The 26,687-nt window shown below is 36.2% G+C and overlaps 1 protein-coding gene across 10 annotated transcripts in view; it reads left to right on the top strand.

Moving 5' to 3' along the window:
* Positions 1 to 17,703, top strand: part of SH3GLB1 (SH3 domain containing GRB2 like, endophilin B1) — a 35,013-nt gene extending 17,310 nt beyond the window's left edge. The window contains exons 5-11 of one of the 10 annotated variants that reach the window (XM_058716704.1): positions 224 to 316; positions 3,785 to 3,823; positions 5,480 to 5,503; positions 9,615 to 9,704; positions 10,092 to 10,195; positions 16,642 to 16,867; positions 17,234 to 17,703. In XM_058716704.1, the coding sequence (XP_058572687.1) occupies positions 224 to 316; positions 3,785 to 3,823; positions 5,480 to 5,503; positions 9,615 to 9,704; positions 10,092 to 10,195; positions 16,642 to 16,867; positions 17,234 to 17,341 (684 nt within the window). In that variant the 3' untranslated portion in view covers positions 17,342 to 17,703. Of the gene's footprint in view, positions 1 to 223; positions 317 to 3,784; positions 3,872 to 5,479; positions 5,504 to 9,614; positions 9,705 to 10,091; positions 10,196 to 16,641; positions 16,868 to 17,233 lie in introns of all 10 variants that reach the window. The other 9 variants (XM_058716700.1, XM_058716701.1, XM_058716705.1 and 6 more) reach the window with 9 other exon arrangements.
* The last annotated feature ends 8,984 nt before the right edge of the window (positions 17,704 to 26,687 follow it).

Below are 26,687 nucleotides of genomic sequence, written 5' to 3'. Positions count from 1 at the left end.
CCTGCCATCTTTCCCAGATTTTTCAAGCATCTAGAATGTCTCCATTATTTTAAAATTGAAAACCATGAGAAAAAGGAGTCAAGTGTCACTTCATAGTCAATTTTGTAATCCTAGATCTTTAGCAGATGATTCATATATTTAATGGAGAATAATACTTTAAATGTGTATGCTTTTTACTGGACTTTAGCATCATTAGCCTTTTTTTTCTTTTCTATATTTATAGAAAGAAAGGAAACTATTACAAAATAAGAGACTGGATTTGGATGCTGCGAAAACCCGACTAAAAAAGGCAAAAGCTGCAGAAACTAGAGCCTCAGTAAGTAGTATTTTTTAATAGAAAAACATTCTAGGTTGATAACTTTAAAATTTGTAAAATATTTTACTCCTGTACCATGCAAGGTATAGTTAATTATGAAGACTAGACTATGACTTTTAGTGTTTTTAAACAAACTTACCAGAGCTTAATGCATCCAAATCAATGCAGAATAGTTGTATCAACAGGTAGTATTATTTCAGCAATATACCTGTTGCTAAAAAATAAAAATTGTGAGAGCTCCTAAAGCTGTATCATGTTCTTTAAATATCATCAGTAATGTTAGAAAATATTCTTTTGGAGATAGGGTTATTATCTTTGAAATAGAAAAACAAATAGTAATTAAGATAAGAAAGAATCAAGTTTGAGATTGCTTGTGTGTGACTTAAAAATTAAACTGGACTCCTTTTCACATGTGAGTCAAACTGGCTAAAGGAGTTGTCACCAAGAATTCCAAAACCATTCAAACAATGGCAGCATGGACTCCTCATTTGGATACATAAGTTCTGGTATATTTTTCATAAAATCAACCTCAGTTTAGTCTTTTTAAATAGAGTGGGTTTATATTAAATGTAGTAATTTAATGATTTATGTATGTATATATTTATAACTTTATTGAAAGATTTTATTTATAAGCTTACTTAATCTAGTATTTATACTGTTTATGTTTCCATTCCAAAGATCGGAGACGTCAATCAGATTTGAGATTTATGCCTTTACGATAGTACAATGTAAACCGGTCTGAGTTTATTAGAGAAGGCTAACAAATTCTTAACATATATTAAGGGGTATGTTTTGTAAAGAGGCATGACATTCCCCCTGCCTTCTCATCCCAACTCAACTACCACTGTCCTCATCAAGAACCATTGCCTTAAGGAACATAAACCACAGTGCTGGCAGAAGTTGACTGTGGCTCTCTTGTTTTGGGAAAGAAGAGGTTGACATTTGGTTTACAGTGAAATTTACAACTGGTAAAATTGGTATTGGGTTGTGATGTCTTATGAAATTACCCCAAAACCTTATATGAGCTGAATAAATTTTTTTCTAGACAGCTCCTCTTTGGAAGACACTGTATTAGTTACTGCTGGAGAGCTATCTTTGACAGAACATTGAATCCAAATTCACTGGCTATTTCACCTCAGAATTTATTATGATGTCATCATCAAGAACACCCTAACTTCCCAAAACAGGCTTTTTGCAGAATAAGAACTTTAAAAATGAACATTGTAGGTGGCAAGAGACTCTAAATTAGGATTGGTTTCTAGTTGCTAATAAAAGATTTATGTGGTAAAGTATAAATTGACTTTTTTAAGATACTAATGTCATAATCAGGAAAAAAAATGTTAAGATAAATAAGGATCATTTGGAAATAAGTGTTTGAACCAGAACAAAATCTCTTTATTCAAAATGCCTACATGTGCCCAATAATGATTGTGCAATGAGAATACCGTTGTCAAGTGTCAGTACAAAACTTTATTTTGTAGTGCTTACACAAGCACTATTACGGCATAATGACTGTGTCTACTTTTTTACCTGAAAAAGTTCCAGAAAACTCATAGATTTAACACTGTAAAGGTCCTTTAGTTATTCTAAATTATTTTGCCATTGCTATTAAAGTTTGTAAGAACTAAATATAATAGTAAACAAACTTTGAGAGATGTTTCCTTTTGATGTATCCAGAAAAGATCTTGGCAATTTTTGTTTACTGAGTATTGTTGAGGGCAGAATTTTTTCCATAAGAAATTACATTTAAAATACCAAAGAGTATACAAATGACTTTATTGAACAATTTTATTTTTATACAACTTTTCTAGAATTTATATATTACGTAAAACAAATTTAACTATAGCCAAATATTTAAAATGTTAGTCCAAACAGAAATTCACATTTCCTGATTTTAGTTGTGTTCTTTTCCCCTAGATAACCAACTCCTTTTTCTTCCAACTTTATAGCAGTAAGTCTGAAATACTTTAGAAAGGAAAAGTCCTATTAGTTTGTTATTACATAAAACCTTGAGGCATGCCTATATTTTGTGATCTCTGGTGGGGTTTGTTTTCTGTATTTCTCTTCTGTTTACTTGAAGAATACAGAAAAATAGAAGCCACTAGGAATTTGTGGGTTTTTTTTCCTTTGACCCATTTCCTTGTTCCTAGTTGGCAGCTTGAAGAGGTTATTCTAATCTCAGAATTTCTTTGATTTCACTTTATAAATCTCCATGTATTGTTTTGTGAGTAGTTATTTCTCTGCAAGTAAGGTTTGGGACCTGTGTACCTGAAAACTTTTTTTTTAGCTTGTTTACTGGCTTCTTGTGACCTCTTTTTCAATTCTGTATTTATCAAATGCTTATTTTGTATAACATGCTCTGCTGAGTTCAGAGGTAAATAATGCAAAATTTCTGCTGCCCTCAGTTCACAATCTAGTACACTAGATTGAACTTTTTGATGATGTTAGCCCTATCAGTAAAATATTTATGCCTGTATACAGTATTGCTACTTTACTAACTTGTATTTTATTAGTTAGCATGTTGAAGAATGGTAACGCAACATCAAAAGCTTTTCTCAAAAATATACCAGTTGAGCAGAAAGAAAACCTACTTGAATGTTTTATAATGAACAGAAACACAGTTTTGAAAATATTCTAAAACTTACATCATAAGTAGCAAAGGCAAATAAAATTTCTGCATTTAAATTATAAGGCACTGACATTCATTAACCTAGCTTTATTTAGTTCTATATAAATTTTTTTTAATTATTTTAGACTTCTGTTAATGGGAAGAAAAAAATCCTCTGGTTTCAAAGCTAGTATTTCGAGGTTTAGACCTCACTTTTAGGTACACAAATACAGAAAATACATCTTCAAATAACACAGTATTATGAATGTCCCTCTGCCTGCTTAAGCATTTATTTCCACAGATGTCTAAATCTTTAATCTGCAAACTGAGCACCATCATATTACTTTAACCTTAATGTACACATATGAGAATTTAAAGCTTATTAAAAATATAAGGATTGACCTGCCTTTCATATTTCCTTAGGGTATGCCAAGACCTGGCTGAGGTTGACTGAAAAGAAAATGTGGTTAAAGGCATCATATATTCATAAAATAGAAATGATCTTTGAATAGGAAAATTGTGGGTAGGCAGAAGGGCTTTCATAGGTGAAAATTTAGTAAAAATTATAGGTAACTGCAGCAGTTTTTAAAGTGATGTTTCCTTAAATGGTTCTAATTTAAAATCAAGCATCAACCATGTTTTTTGTCTTTAAAAATTTGTATCTTTTGGAAAATTTTGAATAGGCACCACTATGTGACATTCCATAGAGCAATATAGTTTATTGTGGGTTTTTTTTAAGTAGAAGACCATTTTTCAGCTCTGTTAATACTTGTTTGTGTGTTCTTTATTGTGAAGAAGTAACTTGTTTCACTGTGTTCATTGGTATAATGTGTTCTTTGTCTCTTACCTATGCACTTAAGCAACTAAACTCAGCTCGCCTTGAAGGAGATAACATTATGGTAAATTTCTCTTACATGCTCAACTTCCTGCATGTAAAATGGCTGAAGGTTTGTTGGCCTACTGTGTTTTCTACATCCTCAGTAAAGTGCCTTCTCTTGCTATTATCTGCATGTAAAAGTCTAAAGTAGTCGAAGCCATGAATTCATTAGTCCAGCAAAAATCACAGGGAATACTAGCTGAAGTAATATTGGAACTTGAAGAAAAGAAATTGTGTTCTAATTGCCAAATATTATTATCTATGCCAAATTCAGGTTTTAAAATATGAATTTATATATAAATATATAGTGCCTTTTATACCTAGTAATTAAGACATTAATTTGGCTGGCACTTTGCATTTTTACTTTTAGCAAAGAAAATTAACAAAATTTACTTAGAGAAAAGTGTAAGGTATACAGATTTACTTTGTTTCTTAGTATCTTTGATGTTTACCTTAACTTTCACCCAAACTCAACATTGAATTAATTTCTTCAGTTTCAGGCCAAGACACTCCACTTCCCCCTGATATTTTGGGTATTTTTATAGTAGCAAGGCCCATTCCCTATCCATTGCTAATTTACTTTGGAAAGCTTCAGGATATTAATTAATAGCCTTGGGTAAGAGTTGGGAATGAGGATTGTTCTATATATGTTGAGTCTGGTTTGAGGAAATTTTTGAGATGTTAGTAATTTTTAATTTTTAACAAAATGGAAATTCATAAAATCTGAATATAGCCCCAAAACTCATAAACATTAGCCAATAAAGATTTATAGATGTGGTGTTTGGCATTATACTGCTAGATAAATTACTTCCCTAGAAGTGACATGGAATCTGTAGTACAGTTTATAATAAATTCACAGTCAGTTGTTTTTATTCCATTAGCATTGAGCTGAAGGGGGGAAAATGTCCGTGTAATCGGAAAGTTTATGTAAACAATATTTAAAATGCATTTTTGTTGTTTAAACTACTATGATCACCAAAGCCCTGGCTAAATCAGGGCTTTCCTTAGATAGCAAGAGAATGCATTCATTTATTTCCATTGTCCTATCTGTAGGTGAATTAAAGTGTTAGACTATTTCAGTCATTGGTAATTGTCTATAGATCATAGGTTTTCTTTTATTTTAGGTAAAAATATCCTAAACAGTTAGCAAGACTATGTTCCATTTATTAGGCATTTGTGTTACTACTGATGTCATCTACTTATATGTGTTTAACTCTGGTAATTTTAAACTATTTCTCAAGTATAATGTGCTCCACCAGTGGCTATATCAATGTTCACTGTCTATTTATCCTTGCTTTATTTTAGTTTCCCAAAATTCTAGAATTTTAGACCTAAATGAGAAATTAGAAATTACTTAGTCCAAACCTCTCATTTTACAGATTAGAAAACTACAACTAAGAGGGGCTAAATAGTCCCAATTTTGGAAAACTATTACTCGTATTAATTTATAAAATTAGTATAAGATTCAAAAATTAACAGTATTGATATATATGAAGGCATCCTTTCACAGTATATTAAACTATACTGATTCACTATTGTGTTAATGTGACTCCGGAAGAGGAGAGTATGCCCTTTGAATTTAAAATAATTACATTTTTCTATACTAAGTTGTAGAAAATGTTAAATTCCAACTTTCTTTCATGCTGTATATTTTTCTCTAATTTTTAATGCTGGCTAGATTTGGGCAGAGGAAGTGACAAAAGTAAGTAAATTATTAAACTACAGAATTATGAAACAAGAATTTAATTGTCATTCATTCAGTAAATATTTCTTGGACAACAGCCAATAGGATAGGGCCAGTGACAGTCTTTGTTACTATATCTTTGTTACTTATAAAGTCTGAAAATTATTCTAGAAAGCTCAGATCTCTTTGGCTAGTAGTAGCTCCACAGAGCAGTAGGAGAATATTACAGAGATGTACTGTGCACACACTCTGATAAATACTAGATACATGCTACATTAAGTAGTAATATTTACAGTGCTTGCCAGGAAACAGTTTAAATACTTGGTTTACTTACGTGACAATTATGTAAAATATAGTTTACGCCATGTCTTGTATATTCAGAGATTGAATATACCATATGTCACACAAGTGAGTTTCCTAGGTAACCGAAGCTTGTTCCTCCAGCACCAGAGCTAAGTCTTCTGTCACCTTAGTTGAAAACAGTTTTAAAATAGTATTTTACTGCTCCATTAGGTAAATATAGGATAGCATGTATTTAATTTCATTTACAGTTAGGGTCACTATTATAAATGTACATTATTGTACTGTATAACAATTAGATCTGTTGTTTGTTTTTGAAGTATGTTGTCTCCTCCCTCAGTGTTGGACTGTCACTTAGAAGCCCCACATGACTGCTACTGCTACTAGTAGGCCCTCTTTCTGTATTTTCGTTTCTCATTTTATCTAGGCTGGGAAATAAAATAATAAGCAAGAATGTAAGGAATAAAATTATGACTTTAGGCAGATTTCTTTCAAATGCCACTTAAGGTCTTCAGAAGCATTTTTTATTTACTCCTCATGTTCATGCCTACCAAAATTTGACCTCCAGATGAGGACAGTGCTAGAGATTAAGGGCCGGTGGTAACTGTGGCCCCTATTTTTTTTTTCAAACTTTAACTTTTTATTTTTTGACTTTGTAGGAATGCTGACTATACAGTCTGTTCCCTGAATAGGTTATGGGGTTTTGACTCTATGAATTGGAAATTCAGTATGAAATGCTTGACTTCTTCCATCCTCTATTGTGAAATCCATTTGTCAGCTTAGTTACGTTTCTGCCATGGCCTCTGGTTGTTCCTGAACCTCTAGCATGAAAAGAGGGCAGAGTAACATGGAAGAGAATATAAGATGAACAATGAAACCAGGGTCTCTTCCACTCTGGTTAGCAAACAGTTACACCAAAAAATCTCTGATACTGCAGTCTCTGTAAGTTTGGGAAATATGTGATATATACAATGGGAAGAAGCCCATGAAACAAATATTTATTGTGTGTGTGTGTGTGTGTGTGTGTGTGTGTGTAACTTCAGAAAATATATCAAAATGGATTTAGGGAGATTTTTTTCTTCCATACTCATTTCTGTCATTTTTATAATTTAAAAAATATATAATTTTAAAACTTCATATCTTCAAATGTTTTAAGATTTAAGCCTATAGAAAAAAATAACACTGAACAAAATTTCACAGCAAATGCCTCAAAAGCATAACCACCAAATTTCTAGCTTCTAGTTACCCAGTCCTGATATCACAGATCAACAAATTCTTGCCCTTTTTCCAAGTTACATCCTAAAAGAGTTCTTCTTGCTTCCCTAACCCAAGTTATGCTGTCATATACTCTGGCAGGAAAAGGTCTTTCCCCTAGAACTCTTGGTCTTAATTGTAAAATTCATCAGGGAATGAGGTCTTCTGGAGGACAGAATAAAAACCCTTAAATGTTTAAAGAAAGACAGTTCTTTCTTTAAACCCTTTTTATCTGTCTTTCTAATAGGGATCATTCTCTTCCTAAGTAAATGATGCCAAACCTATTTCAGATACCTCAGCCTTTTATATTAATTATTGTGATCATTATATATGTCAGCAGTAGAGATGGTTTGGGACATCTGACTGCAGCTACCCCAGACATACACTGAAACTTGTTCAAAAAATGGGATTCATTTCCTTCCTGTCATTTACCTTTTCTAAACACAAATTCTGAATTGTTCAAAGAATGACTTCCGAGGCTTTGTAACATGGTGCCTTTCTTCATAATGAAATCATTCAGTTTTGCTCAAACACGGAAGACTGATCTCTTATCCTTTGTGAGATCATTTCATAACTTTTTTACTCAGTGTCCTTAACTAAAACACTTCCACTTCATACTGAGACTTTCCAGTCCCTTAATCTATTATCTAGCTTACTTGTTTACACCTTGTATAGAAATATTGCTATTTAGTAGGCTTTTCTGCCCTTTCTACTAAAAGCCATTAAATCAAATTGTACTTTCACTAGTCTTGTTTACTTCTGAATTTCATTTATTTTGGGTTTATTATGGTAACTTCTTAAAACCGTTTTGTATTCAACCAAGCAGAACAGTAAATAATGCAAATGTAACTCTGAAGTGATTGGTTTTCCTTAACACTTAGGAAGAATATTGATAGATTCTTTCCTTCTCCTGGGACTTTTTTCTGCTTCATACTGGCTTCTAGATGAAACTTGTAACTTCAGCTCTGTTATCAAAGCACCATGCATTCTGGTTTCAGCCAAGTAAAATTTAATTTTAACTTTTGAATTATTGAGTAATTCAAGCTCATTTCCATAAATCCAATCTAGTGGTCACTTCTTAGTCGCTCTGCCAGGTCTGTTACCAGTGGGATGAAAATGATTATAGCACCTGATTATTTTGCTTCCTTGTTGACTGGTTCACTAGGTTAACTATTGCCACCAAACGTTGACGGAGAGGAAGATGGGATGTGCAAGGAAAAAGTTTAGACCTAGTTTTTATACTTACTAGTCTTAGAAATATTACTTGGATAGGTGGGGGGAGCTATTTATCCTGGAGAGGTAGTATAACATAACAGTATTAATGATATTCTCACCAATGATGATTCCCTGTGTGGGATAAGCTGAGTATTTTGAGTGAGATGTGAGATTTTATTTTTTTCCTCCTCACTTACTACCAACCAACTCTGGCTAAAGGTTTAAGATGTTTTTTATTGAGTATTTACTATTTTTATTGAGTTGATTTTTTAGTGAACTGTTTTGTCCCAGCACTGAACCTGTATGAGAGGGTTGAAGCTAGTAGTAGTGGAGTGCTATTATATACACCTCTTTCCAGCCACGAGGTCAGTGACTTCACCTTGGTAGCTTGAAATGATGTGTGGTTGGAGTATTTGCACCATGAAAATCAGCACATTAGGACTCCCCCAACCCCAGCCAGTTTATCAGCACACTACTGATTAAAGGTCACCCATAACTTGCAGAAAAACCCTAGTACATCTTGTAGATAATAGTGATGCTTAAGCCATATAAAATGCAAAGTTTAGAAAGAAAACTAAAAAGTCACCCCTTATTCAAAAAGAGTTCCTTCTTAAGGAACCTAAGAACTATATGCCTAGAAACAGTACGTTTGATAACTAAACGTAAGAGGTTAAAATCTAGGGCACCTGAGTGGCTCAGTCGGTTAAGCGTCTGACTTCAGCTCAGATCATGATGTCATGAGTTTGAGGTCATGAGTTCAAGTCCCACATCGGGCTCTGCGCTCTCAGCTCAGAGCCTGCTCCTGATCCTCTGTCTCCCTCTCTATCCCATCCTCCCTCATGTGCTCTCTCTCAAAAGTAAACAAACATTAAAAGAGAGAGAGATTAAAATCTATGGCTTTACTCTTAAGTTTTTTCATTTGAGATTAAAGGCTATCTTTAACTTCAAAATAAATTAACTATAGTAATAATTGAGAATTTTTTCAAATATACATATAAACTAATATTCTTAAGATTTTATAAAGTGTTATGACCTTTTATATTGACATGACAAAATACATGACAGTATATTGACTGTCCCATAGTAGCGTTTCTAGGCTTTTATGTGTATGTCATTAAGCTTTGACATTAATAGATTTTTTTGAGTCAAGTAATGGTAAGGAATACATTCTATCTAGATTGAGTAATATAGAAAAGCTGAGGTGTAGAGTTCAGGGAACAGTTTAAACTCAAAGCAGAATGAGAGCATTGCCAGCTCATCATTCAGGGTTTACCTGAGAGATTTGTAAACTGTCTAAACAAATGTACATAAAACGGACTAAGTCATTAAGCAAAATTCTAAAACTATATTCCAATTTAAGTCTGAACAGGAATTGAGAATAACCCAAAGTGAATTTGATCGTCAAGCAGAGATTACAAGACTTCTATTAGAGGGAATCAGCAGTACACACGTGAGTGTTCGTTAACTGGAAGTTTGTTTGAAACAGAAGACTTTGATGGTCCTAAGGCACTTTGAGGGGGGAAAACTGAACTTCTTTTTCAGTCACTTATCAAGGAAAATTTAAATTGTGGCACTTTCCAAAATACATGGAGAAATATTTTAAATTTTTGTTTATACTTCATCACCTAGTTCTCCCACTATCATCATTTGTTGGCCTTTATTGGCTACACGTTTTGTTCTTACACTGCTGACCGAGGTCAGTCTCAATAAGCCTTGTAGTAGAATGCTAGTTACTGGTGTTTTGCCATGAGTATATGTCGTGCTTTCTTGCCCCTTGGAATTTAACACTTTTAAGTAGATAATAGAGCTGAGAAGTAACTGTAACTTTCCTTTACAGGCCCATCATCTCCGCTGTCTGAATGACTTTGTGGAAGCCCAGATGACTTATTATGCACAATGTTACCAGTACATGTTAGACCTCCAGAAACAACTAGGAAGGTGGTAATTTCCTTTTCACACATAAAACTCCTGATAAGAGAAGAAATTCAGATTTTTGCATATGAACTAATGATAGAGGTGAAGATTCAAAGAATTAAAGGCTTGTGTTAGCTTGCTTAAAATCAGATTTTTTTTTCTTAAGGAAAGTAATTGTCAGACTTGTGAGGTAGCAAAAACATTTTGAACACTCCTGGCACCAAAAGTGTTTGAAGTTCACTTTTCTGTGGAATACCTTTGCAATTAGTTGAGGAAGATTAACTAGTTACATTGACACTTATTTGCCCTTAGATATCAGCTAGAGCTAATTTATACTTATTCATTACTCACTTGTTCACTGCTTAAAAAAAAAAAAAGTTTTGGAATAGTCTGTAAGACCTCAAGCCCATTGATGTTATTATTAAAAATTATATTTTAATATACTTTAAAGCAAAGTGATAACGTATAACATGCATAGCTCAGTCATTCATTCATCAGATATTTATTGAACACTTGCCATATACCAAGCACTGTTCTGTACTCTAGGATTCTATCAGCACACAGAACAGGCAAAATTGCTTACCCTTATGGAGTTCACATTGTAAGGTTACACTGGAAATAAAATGATGTATAGGACAAACATGGTCTCTACAAGGTCTAGATGGAAATAGCTAGGTATTTAAAGTCTAGCTAGAAATAAAGGCCATTGGGGGATGGGCCAGATGGCAAGTGGAAAGGTAGAAGTGTAGGTTCCTGCAAGGGACAGCTAACTGTGACTCAGGTGGGTCTAGCAAAGTTTCACAAATGAAATTATTTTAGTGGAAATAATTTAGATGAAGAAAGGGGCAGGGACAACAAATATTCAGACAAAGGAAGAACACACATGTAAAAAGGCCAGGGAAAAGAGTAGTGTGGCAAGTTCAGGGAACTGACAGTAGTTCGTTCTGGCTAGAGTGTACATGGTGTTTGAGTTAAGGAATGGGATGGTAGATGAGGCTAGATGAGTGACGCAGGGTCATGTCACCAATGTCCTGTAAAGTAAGTAAGAGTAAGGAGTTTAAGATTTATATAGTGAGAAACCATTAAAGCAGGGAGTGGGTGATACATAATATTTGAAGGAAAAATATCAAGAGAAGATAATTTTAAGGAATAAGGTGGGTTTTTTTTAAGTGGATTCAATATTCTTTTCTGCATAATCCTTTAAAACTGGGCTTAGAACAATATTAGGCACATCCACAAAACCAATTTTAGATCTTAAAAATGAATCGTGGTCTGATACCATTGGTTATTCCAATAGGATTTACAGAAGATTTACACTTCTGTATATTTAAAGTTTTGTTAGTGGTGGTAAATACCTGAAAGCAGAACACCACTTTATCCCCACATCGTTACAGCTATTTTAAGCCCAAGAAGCCTTAGTACTTTCTTTTCACTGTGTCCTGATACAGCAGAGGGGTTGCTGTTGTTACCATCTGTACTTGCACTCTGCTTAAAGCCATACAAATGCTTGGAACTCTTCCATCCAAACAAAATGCTAGTTATTGGACTTGAGGGTAAGCTCAGACGTTACCGTGAAATGAGTGCTGCTGTTCTGGGGAAGAAAGCCTGCCCTCAAAGAATTAGATTACTGGTAAGGACCAGTGATAGAGAGTAGGGGAGGGGGAGAGAGTTTAAAGTCTTTAATGTTGCAGGTTATGCTTTTTAAGAGTGTATAGAAGTATTCAGTTGCAGAACTTGACAAATCATCCAATTCCATGCGAATTCAGAAGCTATTTCTGAGAAGTAGAACCAGGTTATAATAGCAGTGTTAGTAGCAGTAGTAGTAACTGAAAACAGTAGTCATTTAGGAAGGGCTCTAGTTGTCCCCAGGCACTCCTCTAGACACCTCATATGTAATGTTACAGTCCTCATACCTGTGAGGGTAGGTACCATTATCCACATTTTACAGATGCGGAAACAGAAGCACTAGTCACAAGGCTAGCAAATGTATTTTATTTTTAAATAATTAGAAGGTTTTAATACATCAAGCTACAGTAGCAGAAAGTCTATAGTTTTTAAAATATCAGTAAAAGTTCTTAGAAGGTAAAAATGGTCTTTCGGGTTTTTGTTGTTGTTTGGTTGGAGGGATGGAGGTTGGGTGTTTTTCTTTTTACCATTAATTCCCCCAAAGTGACATAGGTAGAGGTCAGTGGTGAACAAAAGTTAATTATACTAGTAAATTTGAAAGTAAAATTCCATAGAGGCTTTAAAAACACATGTGTATGAACACACTTATGTGGGGAAAGAGACGTTTTTTTTGTTTTTAATCTTCAGAAATGTATATATTTAACCACTGCTGAGGAACTGAGTTCACTGAGCAAGAGATGCTAAGAAATGTGTTCCTAACTTTATAGTAAAACCTGAATTAGAAATTAGTTCTTTTTGTCATTAAAACCCTGTTATCTATCAGAGAAACATTTGCTTTTAATTTTTAAAAATGCACTATTCCAGGCATGAAGGATACAGCGTAAACAAAACAGAGCAAATCCCTGTCTTCGTTGAACCTACATCTATTTGGGGGCAGAGGGAAGTAGAAAATCGATATGGCTGTGAATTACATACTACATTAGAAGGTGATAAATGCTGTGAAGAAAAGTAAGTGGAGAAGTGCCTTGGTTAGGGGTAAAGGTTTGCACTAGTTAGAGAAGACAGACCTGAAAGATGAGAGGAAGCAAACCATGCAGGTATCTGAGAAAAATTGCTCCAGGAGAGGGTACAGCAAGTACAAAACCCTGAAGCAGGAACATAGCTGTAATGTTCAAGCAACAGTAAGGAGGGCTCGGCTGGAGATGAATCGAGAAAACGGGAGAAAACGAAAATGGGAAGCTGGGACACATGGGGCTTTGGCCTTTATTCAGAGGTGAGAAGCCTTTGAGGGTTTTGCCCTGAAGAGTGGCAGATTCAACTAGCATCTAATAGGACTATTCTTGCTGCTCTGTTAAAGATAAATGCTAGAGGGCATGAGTGGAAGCACACAGAACTGTTTGGAGCTGATTGCAAACTTTTAGCCTATCCAGTCAGGAGATGATGGTGGCTTGGATCATGGTGAATGTGATAGATGTGGTAGAAATGATCAAACCCTGGGTACATTTTAGAGGTAGAACCAGCAAGATTTGCTGACAGACTTCATTTACATAGGGCTCAGAGGAGTTAAGAATTATTGCAGGTGTTTGGCCTGTGCAACTGAAAGAATGGAGCTGTAGTTAATTAAAATGGGGAATGTCACAGGAGGAGGAGGTTGGGGTGGTAGATCACCCCAGTTTTACACCAGAAGCCCAATTTTAGACATAATGAAGTTTGAAATGTCTATTAAACATCTAAGTGGAGATGCCCAGTTTTAGGATATGCAGGTCTGGAGTTTGGGAGCTAAATTAGACATACAAGTTAGAGAGTGGTCAGCATATCAGGGATGTTTAAGTCTCAGACTAGATGAAAGGTAGTAAATATAGGCAGAGAAAAAAAGAGGGCTAAGGGCTAAACCCTGAAGTACTCCAGCACAGCTAAGGAAGTGGCGGTGTCAGGAATGAACAGTAAGGTTAAGATATAAACCAAAAGTGTGGCCTGGAAGTCAAGTGAGGAAGGTACAGGAAAGTGGAGGGAAAGGATCCACTGTGATCACCAGATATGTCAAGTGAAGTGAGGAATGTCAATAGACCATTGGATTAGAACATTGAAGTCCTTGCTGACCTTGACAAGAGTAGTTTTGGTGGAACAATAGGGCCAGATCATGTCTACAGTGGAAGAGAACAGAAGAGGAGGGACTATGATGGTAAGTTTAGATAAATCTTTCAAAGGAGTTCTAGTGTAAAGAGGACCAGAAAAATGAAGTAGTAGCTGGAGGAGAAAGTGGGTCTCACAGATTTTTGTTTTTAAGATAGGAGAAATCAGAGCATGTTTGCAAGCTGATGAGAATGATACAGCACATAGAGAAATAAGATAGCATGGGAAAAGGAAGAATTGCTAGCGTGATATCCTTGAGAGGTAAAAATGAGATTTTGTGCACAGGTGGAGAAACTAGCCATAGAAGCATAGACAGCTCATCTGTAGTAAGAGGAGAGATGACCACAAACACGTAGATGTGTCCTGATTGCTCTTTTTCCTCTCTGTGAAAAAGGAAACAACTCATCAACTGAATATAAGGTTAGAGGAGAAATTGCTAGAATTTTGAGGATGGATGAAAGTGTATGAAATATTAGAAGAATGGAAAGTGAATGGACCTAGAGAAATGTATAGTAATTGCTAAGCAGCATTGTGGACCCACCTGAGGTTCCTACTCATAAATTGAGGGCAAGGCCAGACAACATGGTTTTGTACTTTTCTCCTCTCAACAGTAAATAACATGGATACTGAGTAGGTTCATAGATTTTTACCAAATGAGTAATTTAAAGTGAGGAATATAGGAGATGAAGACATATGCAAGGGAGTGATTATAGTAATTACCATGGCCGTGAAGGACGTATTAGTAGGACCATAGATCCACTATAGACTTGTTGGAGAGTACTGGGGAAAAAAAAGGATGATTGTCAGACAATGGGATGTTGGAAATTATTATTGCAAGGGTTATAGTTTTTGGAATTAATGTCTAGATGAGGCAGTAGAAATGGGTGGCTGAACTACAGGATCAGGTACAGAAAGAGAAGATACCATGGATCTGAAAAGGCAAAGTGTTGGAAGAATTGTCTCTATGGATATTATAATCACCAGGTGAGATACAGTATCTGTGAGCCAGGAACTAAAATCTTGTAGAAATGGAGAAGGGAATGAAACATCCATAGATGATGGCAACAAGAGATGATGGGTAGTAAAGAGTCAAATAACCTGAAATTCCAAGATTGGGCGAGATTGGTTAAAAGAGTGTAGAAATGGTAATGAGGACCATACAACTCCTACTCCATCCACTTGTAGACTCAATAAGTGTGAAAAATAAACACAAGCATAAGAGGGTGAAGGAAGGTTTAGAGAAGAGGTTATGAGACTAACGAGAATTGTGTTGTTGGCTGACTGATTTCCAGATGGCACAGTGGTCATAAAGAGAAGAAGGAAGTTGTGTTTTATTTAGGGATGAATTTCACCCACCTTACCAGATGAGACCTTTTATATTTATTAAAATTTAAATATAAATCTTCATAGGAAATTTTCAACCTTAGAAATGGCTGGATGAGAATGAATATAGGCCAGCCATTTTATGCTCTTTTCCATGTAGTATTGGAGAAACAGTAGCTTTACACTAAATTGAAAATTTTAATTATCTTTAAAATATTTACAAGCACATTTGTCACAGAAATTTCACTAACTTCTTTTTAAAAAAAAAAATTTTTTTTTTAATGTTTTATTTTTTCGAGAGAGAGACAAGAGTGTGGGCAGGGGAGGGGGAGAGAGAGAGGGAGACTCAGAATCCGAAGCGGGCTCCAGGCTCTGAGCTGTCAGCACAGAGCCCAATGCGGGGCTTGAACTCACGAACCGTGAGATCATTACCTGAGCTGAAGTTGGACGCTTAACCAACTGAGTCACCGAGGCATCCCTAGATTTCACTAGTTTCTAATAAAACTTTACTATTTTTCCCCTACAAAAAATACAAGACAGAATAAGCTTGTGAAATTTGCCCTATTCTCTCATCGAGTCTTCATTATGGTAATTATTACTCATAACATAGTATTTGTATGTCCATGTCCTTCCCTTGTGTATATGTCCATAAAGGAAGGGTATTGTTTCATCCTTGTGTCTTTAGCTTGTGGTAGTGATGTTGGACATGTAGATTTTCCATAAATATTTGTCATTTGAATGAATAGGAAAGTGTGATTGGATCAGTTTTATAAAAAGAGTTTGGTTATTCAAATATTTCTCAAAGAATTAACTTGAGAAGACTTCACTCTTGTGGTGGTATCTAGTATAGAAGTGTTATTCATTGATATTTTTATATAACAATTCATAAAGGCAAGAAAAGATTAATAAAACATACTAGTAGAAGTTTTTTGGAAGTGTTTTAAGGATAAACTCATTTTTTTCTGGAAATAGCATGTTTTGTTTGGGGGGGGGGTTTGTTTTTAAACTTCAAGTTTATAATTGTAAAGACAGCTTTGAAAAAAACTTCCAAGTACTTATATTTGAAAACCACCTGCATGGGGCGCTTGGGTGGCTCAGTCGGTTAAGCGTCCAACTTTGGCTCAGGTCATGATCTCGCGGTTCATGAGTTCAAGTTCCACATCAGGCTCTGTGCTGACAGTTCAGAGCCTGGAGCCTGCTTCAGATTCTGTGTCTTCCTCTCTATGGCCTAAGAGGCATAAGTTAGTTAGGGTACTTTGCTATTAAAATATTACATCTGTAAATCTTTAGCCAAAGTGGAAGTTGGTAGAAAGTAAACACTGCCACCAAGTGGCGGTATTCAGAAGCTATAGTCACTTGGAAATTGATAATTGGTCATTTTTTCCCAACAGTTTTCCATCCAATTATTGTAACAACAATCAGACTTCTGTGGCACCTGCACCATCTGCTTCATCAAATGTGATTGGTTCTTCTGCCTTGACTTCAACAAGTGGTCTGGTAATCACCTCCCCTTCCAACCTCATTGACCTTAAGGAGTGCAGTGGCAGCAGGAAGGCCAGGGTTCTGTATGATTATGATGCTGCAAACAGTAGTGAATTATCACTTCTGGCAGATGAGGTGAGTAATATATGGGTTTAAGAAGAAAACTGTATCATAGATTGACATACCTTCTAGTATTATAATAAAATGCAAATTCTTTATTACTTTTTGGGAGATAGTTTATCATGAATGCTTTCATAGATTTAAGATGGTTATATCAACATTTCATAAAAATTTTAACTACTATTCTTTAATAGAATAGCACAGATTTAAAGTTTTTAACTGCTAAATAACTAGAAAATTTCTAAAACTGCCTCTAATAAAATCCTTTATCTTTCAGCAAAATTAATAATGTTTAAAGAACTTTGATAATGAATAGCTTAAACAAGTTACAGATGTTTATTTTCTAACATAGTTAATAACTGGAAATATTTTATTTTGTAGGTGATCACTGTGTTCAGTGTCGTTGGAATGGATTCAGACTGGCTAATGGGGGAAAGGGGAAATCAGAAGGGCAGGGTGCCAATTACCTACTTAGAACTGCTCAATTAAATAGGTGGACTATGGAAAGATCACCCATCATGACACCAGTATTTATATACAATTAACTCTGAATAAAGCAGGTTTAAGTATCTTCCATGTTAATGTTCTTAGGAGACTGAAAAGAAATACCAGCCATCAGAAACCAGCCTTTCTGCCAGTGAAATTGCATGGTAAATATTTCATTACAGAATTTATGTTAGTGCTTTCATGCCAAGAATGTTTTCTTACAAAATTCCCTTTCTACTGAGTTTCACTAATAAGCAGCTTCTACTTTTGAGCTCCAACTTAAAGCAGAAGAACTGTTTTCTACTGAATTTTTTCATTAATGGCAAGCTTTTTCTTTTATGTAAAATAAATTTATTGTGAATTGATATCAGTGACTCATTTATTAGGTATAATTTAATAGCCAAAGAATAAAATTAAAATTTGTTTTAAACTGTTGGTTTTAAAAGAGCTCTAGGGTGTAAGCCTCTTTTGTGAAAAATATAATATTTCTGAATGTTTCCATAAACAGAAATGCAGTGAATCTACCATGTTTACCTTGTTTTCCAACAGAAATGGAGTGATTTCAATATTGTATCTCAATGGTTTATTTCGGAAGTTTGGTGTTGGGCGGGGGGGGTTGGTTATTAAACACTGCTGAATGATTTCTTTTAAATTTAAGAACAACTAGTCCTTGAAATCCTTGAAAAGGATTACCATATTTCTCTGGTATATATTTCGTTAAGGTTCTAAAACATCTGGAACAAGTTCAGTTTGCTAAATAATGTTTTTAAGATTGTTTAATTGACACAATTTAATGCATAATCAGAACTGGATCTGTTAACATATTTCAGTAAAGAGAATGTGTTCTTATGGAACAACAAATTCTTATCAAAATATTGATTAGTGCAACTACACTCATTATAGAGGAAAATTGCATACAAACAATACATTTTTGGTTACTCAATTTACTAATAAAATTTTGAATATTTATTAATGAACTTAGGTTATCTTGATCAGGATCTCCGGTTGTGAAACACACGGTCAGAAAATTGCTGTTTGGAGCATTGCTATGAATCAGCAGATTGTTTCCATGTTAGGACTTCTACATTCATTCTCATTTGTTCATTCATCAAACATTTGTTTGAGGGCCAGGCACTATGCTGATCAGCTGGGGATACTACCCTGAACAAGATGCACAGTCCTTCCCCCTGCAGACCTTAAGGAAATAAATAGGCAGTTGCCATATAACAGAATCCATGTCATGATAGAAGGAATGCAGGGTGTTGTGTTTGAGACCTTTTGAGTCACTTAATTTGGATTTGGGGAGTGGGAGATGGTATGGAGGGGAAGTGTTCGAGGCAAAGGGAAAAAGAGCCTCGAGCCAAGAGAATGTGACACGTTCTGACAATTGAAAGGAGTTCATTCTGGCTTACTCGTGAAGTGCAAAAATGTAGTTCATTTCTTCAGGGAATGTTAATGCATTAAAACACTTTTTGGGACTTTAAAAAATGAGCACATAACACAAAAAGTATTTTCAAATTTATTTAAGAGCTCCTAATCAGAACTTTGTCAACATGTTGATAATAATTTAGCCCACAGTCCAAACTTTAACAGTAGTTGTTACCCTTTTATTTCTGTGCTGAGACACATTCCTCTACAATTTTATAATTGTACAAAGACACTTTGATTCACACTGTGAATCACCATACTCGTAACCCTAACAGGTGTTCCAGCTGGTTAGTTAGCTATAGCACCAGCCAAGTGAGTGAACTTTTTCTTTCCCCAGAAGGGAAGTTCTGTAGCCAGCCGAGAGTACCATCTTTTATGTTACATCAGTCCAGGTTTAGGATTTAGGAGATCACAGAAAAAATCTAGGTCAACTTAAACAGCAACTGGAAGTGAAGTTTATGAGGAGTAGAGTAGTCAAGGAGAAAAAGTATGCATACTGGAGTGAAACCACTCTGAGTTCAAATCCAGTCTTCCTCATATCCTGTGCTCTTTGAGCTTCAATGTTATATAAACTGTTGCTTCCTTTTTAGTAAAATAGGGATAATAGTTAATGCCACCTTAAGGTTATTGTGAGGATTATATAGCAAATGTTAACTTGTATGGTAAGTCTTTTTTAGGGAAAAGTTTGACACATTCTGTAAATACCAGTTTCCCTTTGTTAGCCCCCATAGCTTCCTGACCAATCCAGACTATAGGCCTTGTTTATGACTGTGTACCAGAGATACCTTTTATATCCAAGCTCTGTTCTACTTAACTGTATCCTCTACCCCCTTTAAATCAGACCTAGATCTAGGTTTAACCTCACCAGAGCATAAGTTTTATCAGAACCTTTTGTTTTCCATCAAATGAATGTTGACTATAGTAATCCAATAATGTTAGTAACCTTCAATAATGTTAAGGTCCAAAGGCTTCTAGTGCCTTTGTCTACCACAAATCCACCATAATATATGGGCTTGTTCTCATGTTCATTGCTTTTTATGTTAAAGGGGTTTTGTTTGGTGGTTTGGGAGTTTTTTTTGGTTTTGTTTTTTGTGGGTTTTTGGTTTTGGCTTTGACTTATGAAGTCATAAGTTTAATTTTTACTCAGGTAAAAGCCCATAAAGTTTCTTAGGCATAGAAGAAAAGCTTGGGAAGCCTAATAATTTATGGTGCAATTTAAAATTATTTAAATAAGCTCTGTGGCCCAGAGCTTAAAGGTATAGTAACGTGAAAGATGCACATACGAATGATGTAATAAACTTGGAAATAATTGTAGGCTCTTTTACAGACTGAAAAAAATTACTGGATTGCCTCTACATCTGTTGTCAAAGTAATCTAACCTGAAAGGTCATGGTGTTAAATCTTTTTTTATGGTGCTAAATCAGAAAAACTGATTCATTAGAACATTAGGTCCCAGAAATGGGAATGTGCCTCATTCTGAGTAACAGGAGAAATAAGAAACCTGAGGCTAGGGTCACCAGTGGGTTCGAGTCCATCCACACAGTCTGCTGTTACCCACTAGGACAAAAGAACAGAATGTGAATGGAGGAGCTGATACGGGAGCACCTTTCTGAGATACTGTGGGAGAGGTGACAAGTGCAGGACAAGAAGCAACAGCTCCGTTTACCCAGAGGCTCAGCTCACCTCCATGCTTTGTTGACAGGATTCCTCAAAAATCTCTTCCCTGCCTTCCAAATGCTTAAAATTTTGAGATCTGTGTTGCCTAGTATGTAACACTTGAAGCCTGAGTAAGGAGCTATAATAGCTAGCTAGCTTTGCCTCAGCCCCTCCCCCAGATGATTAAATGGCTGTTCCCTTGTGCCCTTCCTCCCACATTATCCTAATTAGAAAGTCTACTCAGTTAGGGCGCAGTGGTTCTCAGTGTGAGACCCTAAGATGCAATATCAGCATCACCTAGGGACTTGTCTAAAATGCTAATTCGTATTTCCAAGTACTTTGTTTGTACTTAATTTTTTGTCTTGAAGGGGCTATAGAACTGGTCTTAGTTCTTTCATGTAACATTTTTAAAAAATAGTTTTAAGACAAAAATTGTCTTCTGATCTTTATTCTAGCACTATCATAATGTTAATTATATATAGAGTTACTTTTATAATTTATTTAATATATATCTGTCAATCTACAATATAGGCTCTCTGAGATAGAGGCTATAATTCTTTTGATCACAAATTTCCAACAATACAAGACCTAGCACGTTTTATGTACTCAATAAATACTTGTCAAATGAAAGGGGGGGAAGGCAATTCGTAAGCCTTATCTGAGATCCGCTGAATTAAACCCAGGGGGTAAGGCCCCGCAATCTGTTTTTGGGAGTTTGAGAACCACCTCAGTAGAACAAAAAACTTGCCTTTCACCTTCAGGTACTCTTTGACATCACTTGAGAAATTTTCTCTGCCTTCTGTACTGGCACCCAGCACCGTTCTCAAGAGTAGAGGCACCTTGCTGGGCTCTGTTACAAGTGGGTGAGATAAAGGTATGCTTAGTGTGTGCAAGGGAAATCTTGCTTGGAATGCCGGTTCTTGGTTGCTGTGGAAGGTTTCTTAGGAATGAATCCCTTAGTCTGAAGAAGGGTAAGCTCTACGACCACCCACATTTCCACTTAAACACAGTGACAGTTTGACATCAAAGCACCCTGACAAGCCATTAAAGCAGTTTCAGACTAATGTTTACATCCCTGTGCCTCAGGTTACTAAGCTCCACTCTCATTCCTACTTCACAGGAGACTTTTTGAGAATTGTTCATGCTTTTTTAATAATACAAGTCATAGATGTGTTGGTAAAAAGGGAAGAAAAAATGAAAATTTAGTTTGAAAGATAAAAATCACCTATCATCCCACCATCCGGGAGGACTGTTATTGAGGTATATAGCCTTCCAGACTCTTTTGTGCATTTGTACATTTTTTTTTAATTGGAATCAAGTTGTACGTACTGTTTTGTAACTTTTTTTCCACTTGACAATACCATAACTATCCTGCTGTGTTGAATCTATTTCTACATCTTTTTTAATGGCTGCACAGTATGCCATCATATGTGCCACATTTTATTAAACTATTGTTGACTTCTAGGCTGTTTCCAATTTTTCACTAATAAACTGCTCTAAAGAACATTGTGTTGCTAAATCTTTTATGTGTTCTTAATATTTCTTTAAGATGAATACTTGGAATTGCTAGTGGAGAGAATATGCCAGTTTTTAAAAGCTTCTGTTACTGCCACTTTGCCCCCTAGAAAACACCAATTTACACTTCTATCAGTAGTACGTAAAAGAATACTGTTTCTTTTTGGAGGGCTTCCAACTAAATATTCTTAGGGCCTTCAGTTTAAAACTGAAGTGTAAGAGGAAGGTAAAATGACCCTGCAAAATTAAGACAAGATCAGTCTTAAATTATTCCAATGTGACGTCATTTACTGTCCTACTTTCTATTATGTGTTTTGTAATCCTTTGGGAATGTTTGTAGTACTAGCTTGCTCCTTTAATTCAATCTCCTGAAAACACAATCACTTTTCTGACTGTGGTGAAACGGTAAGAGAACAATCTTGAGTGGAACCTTGTGGTAATTTTTTTTATTGTTTATTTTGAGAGAGAGAGAGAGAGACGGGGGCAGGGTGCAGAGAGAGAATCCGAAGCAGGCTCTGACAGTGCAGAGCCCGACTCGGGGCTCAATTCCATGAACCAGGAGATCATGACCTTAGCTAAAATCAAGAGTCAGACCCTAAACCGACTGAACCACCCAGGCACCCCTGTAATGGGGCCCCTCTGCATTCTAATGCAGGCTTGTAGTTGGTTTTAGAAAGCTTAGCTATAAAAAGAGAAGTAAAAACTTTGGAAGGTAAGCAGAACACTGACTTTCCTCCTTGAGCCTTTTTGCTCAACTCTAGAATGAGAGTAACATAAACCTTTCTTGTAGGGTTGAAAGGAGTACCACGTTACAAAGTGCCTGGCACCCAATAGATAGTAATTTATTATGCTTTCCAGCTGAGTGTGTTAGGGCAGTTGCTGTTACCAACCTCAGTGGAGTGAATATCACGGCTGTTGCCGAATAAAATCTCCCTGGAAGCTGTCGTGATAAATGGATATTGCCTGGTATATCCTGCTATACCTACAAAATCTAGTTCTTTAAAAAGCTGGCTAATTTTTGCACACTTAGCATTCAAGTACCTAACCAGAATAAAACTCTCGGTCAAGGTGTAACATAGAAGATTTCAACTGCTATGCTTTTATGGCCATAACAAAGTGGTGATCAGATTATTCTAAAATGGTGAGCTGGACAGGCCGACCATGCCAGACTTCTCCTAATGGAAACTGCCCCACACTAGTCTGAGAACCTGGCACAAAGGGCTCAGCTCAATATACAGGTAACGGTAATTTGCTAAGTCCCAATAGCATCTCCAGAACTAGAGGACAGAGAATTGATCCATCCATAATGGAAGAAATTTAGAGATGTATCTAAATTCTAAAAGTTGCTCAGCAGTATTTCCAAAACATAGATGTCTCAGGGTTAACAGCTACAGTAATAGCAGACAAAACCCCAGAAACCAACTCATCACATTTGGATGAACCCCAGTAAGCTTAAATTAGCCTCTAGTCTGTTGATTATAACTGGGAGCTACTCAGCCAATAAAAACTGAGTAATAAGAGAACTAAAGAGGGATGTAAGTAAGAAAGCCTATAGAGGAGGCTTCAGGTTTGTGAGAACAAAGCAGAAGTTAAATGATTATAAGGTAAAAGAAAATGGGCTATTATTACAGCAAATATTTGGAAGCCTGATGCACTGGGGGGTTCAGCGCACATGTTTCTGCCCTGTCTCACATTCTAGTGACAGTGTCTGAAATACTGGGTAATCCCCAGCAACCACATATTCTGATGGCTGCTTGCCTTCTGTGTAGTTTCTTCTGTTTGGTCTGCCTGAAGACCCTCATTTGTTAAGAGCAAGCTCAAAGGCTCCCTCCTCTACGAAGATATTCTGGACTCCCTTAGGCAGAATTAATTATCCATATATCTATACGTGTAACTCACCTATAGCATTTATTGCCTTGAATTGTAATTACTTGCCAACATAGCTGAGCTCAAGGACAGGGACCTTGTGTCCCCTAACTCCTAGCTCACCTAAAGCTGAGTTCCAGCACCCCCGAAGCTGCTTCCAGCATTCTAATTTCTACAAAAGATCTATTAATGATTCAGACTTGGTGCTATTAAATGTATGTTTGCCCTAAGAAACATTTCTCCTTTTGCACACCAATATAGAAAATGATGCCTACTTTTCTTTGAGCATAAACTCCAGAATCTATTGTTATTACTTCCTGTTGATTCTGATCCACTTTAAACAATTGCCATCACTAACTTGTATTTTGCAAAACTATAATTTATTAGGATTTTTTTTTTTTGCTGGTTAGATACTTCAAGTTAAATTTAGGATTAGTCATCTCAATTAAGTGAAGATTGGGCAATTTAGGTCATTAGCTTTTCCATGTAAATGTCCTCTGTAAAATGGGTTAACTTTCCTTCTTGTCTCCTCTCCTTTACCTCTTTTTTCATCCTACTTTTTTTTTCTATTTCTGTGCATACTCCCTCTCCCTTCTTTCAGAAAGATTAGATGGTTAGGAGAATGTATACCACATAACAGGAAAAAGGTAAATGTATAAAGGAAAAATGGTCAAATAGGAAAAATAAAATGTATGATTGATTTTGGTCAATTTCTATTCCTGAGTGGCAAATCTGACTCAGATTTTAGCAACCAAAAAAAGAAGGAAGTATGATTGAACTTCATATCAATGATCCACCTATAGAAACATGCTGGTTCTCCAAAGGCCACTCATTGGGGTGGCACCAAAGACAATATCAAGCACCAAAGCAGAGTTAAAAAAAAAAAAAGAGGCCAGAGCTCTTGCCCTGATTCAGGAATTAAATGTTACATATCTGCTATTTTGTAGGTTTCCTCAACCTGGGAGTATAAATGAGCACACAAGGATTCATTTAACACCCTGAAATACAATGACTCCCAGCTTTCACCTGTCAAGGACTCCCCTTCCCTACGTATTTCTCACAATCTCCAGGGACACTTAAAGACCGCAGATCAATCTTCTCCTTTCTACCTGCTAGTGCAGAAAGGATTCAGGGACCAGCTTCCTGCCTCATTCTAGGTCAGCCTAGGCCCTCTACCCCATCTTGCACACCCCCCATTCCAGTTGCCTCAAAAATTGCAGCTGCGGCCAATGATGCAGGGGTTACAGTGGCAAAACTGGAAGGTCACCCTTGGCCTCTGATGTAACAGTCTACAGAATTGAGCAAGGAATGCTGTTTTAATTAATACAATTTAATTGCAAGCAATAAAGTTGCTCATCATGACTCGAAGTATTATAGCTGTTACATGACAGAACTTTTCCCCTCCCCTATTTAATTCATGGGGATGCACTACCTTAGCAATACAGGTCTTACCCAGTCACCCATGCATCTTGTTAACCCTAATCCACCACCCCCTTTTTCAGTGCCAACTACGGCCCCCCATGCCAGGTTTACTGCTCCCTTAGAGGTAGAAATTGGAGCACTATGCACAATAAGCCTTTTCTTCCTCCTTATGATGCTCAACTGAGGGCCTCTCAAAGCACAGCTCCCTAAGCTAAAGAGTTCTTTCAGTTTCCACATGCAGCCAAATCTTTTGGGAACAAACCCCAAGGAGGATGGCTGGTGAAGACAAATCCCACGATCGTACACTTTGCAGCGTCCACCTGGAACAAGACTCCCCTTCATCCCATAGCCTTTGGGGGAGGAGGGCTGCTCACCAGCCTCCAGGCAGACCTTCTTTCGTACTTCCCTCTAGTATGCTTCACAGGTGTTGCATTTTTTTACAGATTGAAGGTCTGCAGCAATCCTGCATCGGAAGAGTCTATCAGTGCCATTTTACCAACATTTGTTCTCATCTTGTCTCTGTGTCATAGTTTGGTAGTCTCGCAATATTTCCAACCTTTTTCGTTACTATTATAAATTGTTATGGTAACCTGTAATCAGTGATTTTTTTTTTTTTTTTTTTTTTTACTTTTTAGAAAAGTTTTTGATTTGAGTATAGTTGACACACAATGCTGTATTAATTTCAGGGGTCAACGTAGTGACTCAACAGGTTCATAAGTTATGCTACGCTCACCACAAGTGTTATTACCACCTGTCACTGTTATAGAATTATTACATTACTGACTATATTCTCTATGCTGTGCCTTTTATTCTTGTGACTTATTCATTCTGTAACTGGAAGCCTGTGTTTCCCACTCCCCTTCACCCATTTTGCTTGTCCCACCACCACCCTCCCCTCTGGCAGCAATCAATCTGTGATCAGTGATCTTTGATGTTACTATTGTCATTGGTTTGGGGGCACCATGAGTCGTGCTCATATAAGATGGGGAACTTAAATAGTAAATGTTGCGTTTGTTTTGACTTCTCTACCAATGAGCCATTCCTGTCTTTCTCCCTCTCCTCAGTCCTCCCTATTCCCTGAGACACATAATATTAAAATTAAGCCGTTTAAAAACCCTATATCGGCCTCTAAGTGTTCAAGTGAAAGGCAGAGTCACACATCTCTCACTTTGAATCGAAAGCTAGAAATGATTAAGCTTAGTGAGGAAGGCATACTGAAAGCCAGTGCAGGGTTAAAGCCAGGACTTTTGTGCCACTTAGCCAAGTTGTGAATGTAAAGGAAAAGTTCTTGAAAGTAATCAAAAGTGTTCCTCCAGAGAACACATAAATGTTTAAAAAAAGGAAACAAACAAACAAAAAAACCCAACAGGCTTATTGCTGGTATGGAGAAAGCTGGAGTGGTCTGGATGAAGGATCAAACCAGCCACAACATTCTGCTAAGCCAAAGCATGACTGATCCAAA

Source organism: Neofelis nebulosa, chromosome 2 (assembly GCF_028018385.1).
Source record: "Neofelis nebulosa isolate mNeoNeb1 chromosome 2, mNeoNeb1.pri, whole genome shotgun sequence".
NCBI classification, from domain to species: Eukaryota; Metazoa; Chordata; class Mammalia; order Carnivora; family Felidae; genus Neofelis; species Neofelis nebulosa.
This window is presented reverse-complemented; position numbering and strand designations above follow the sequence as displayed.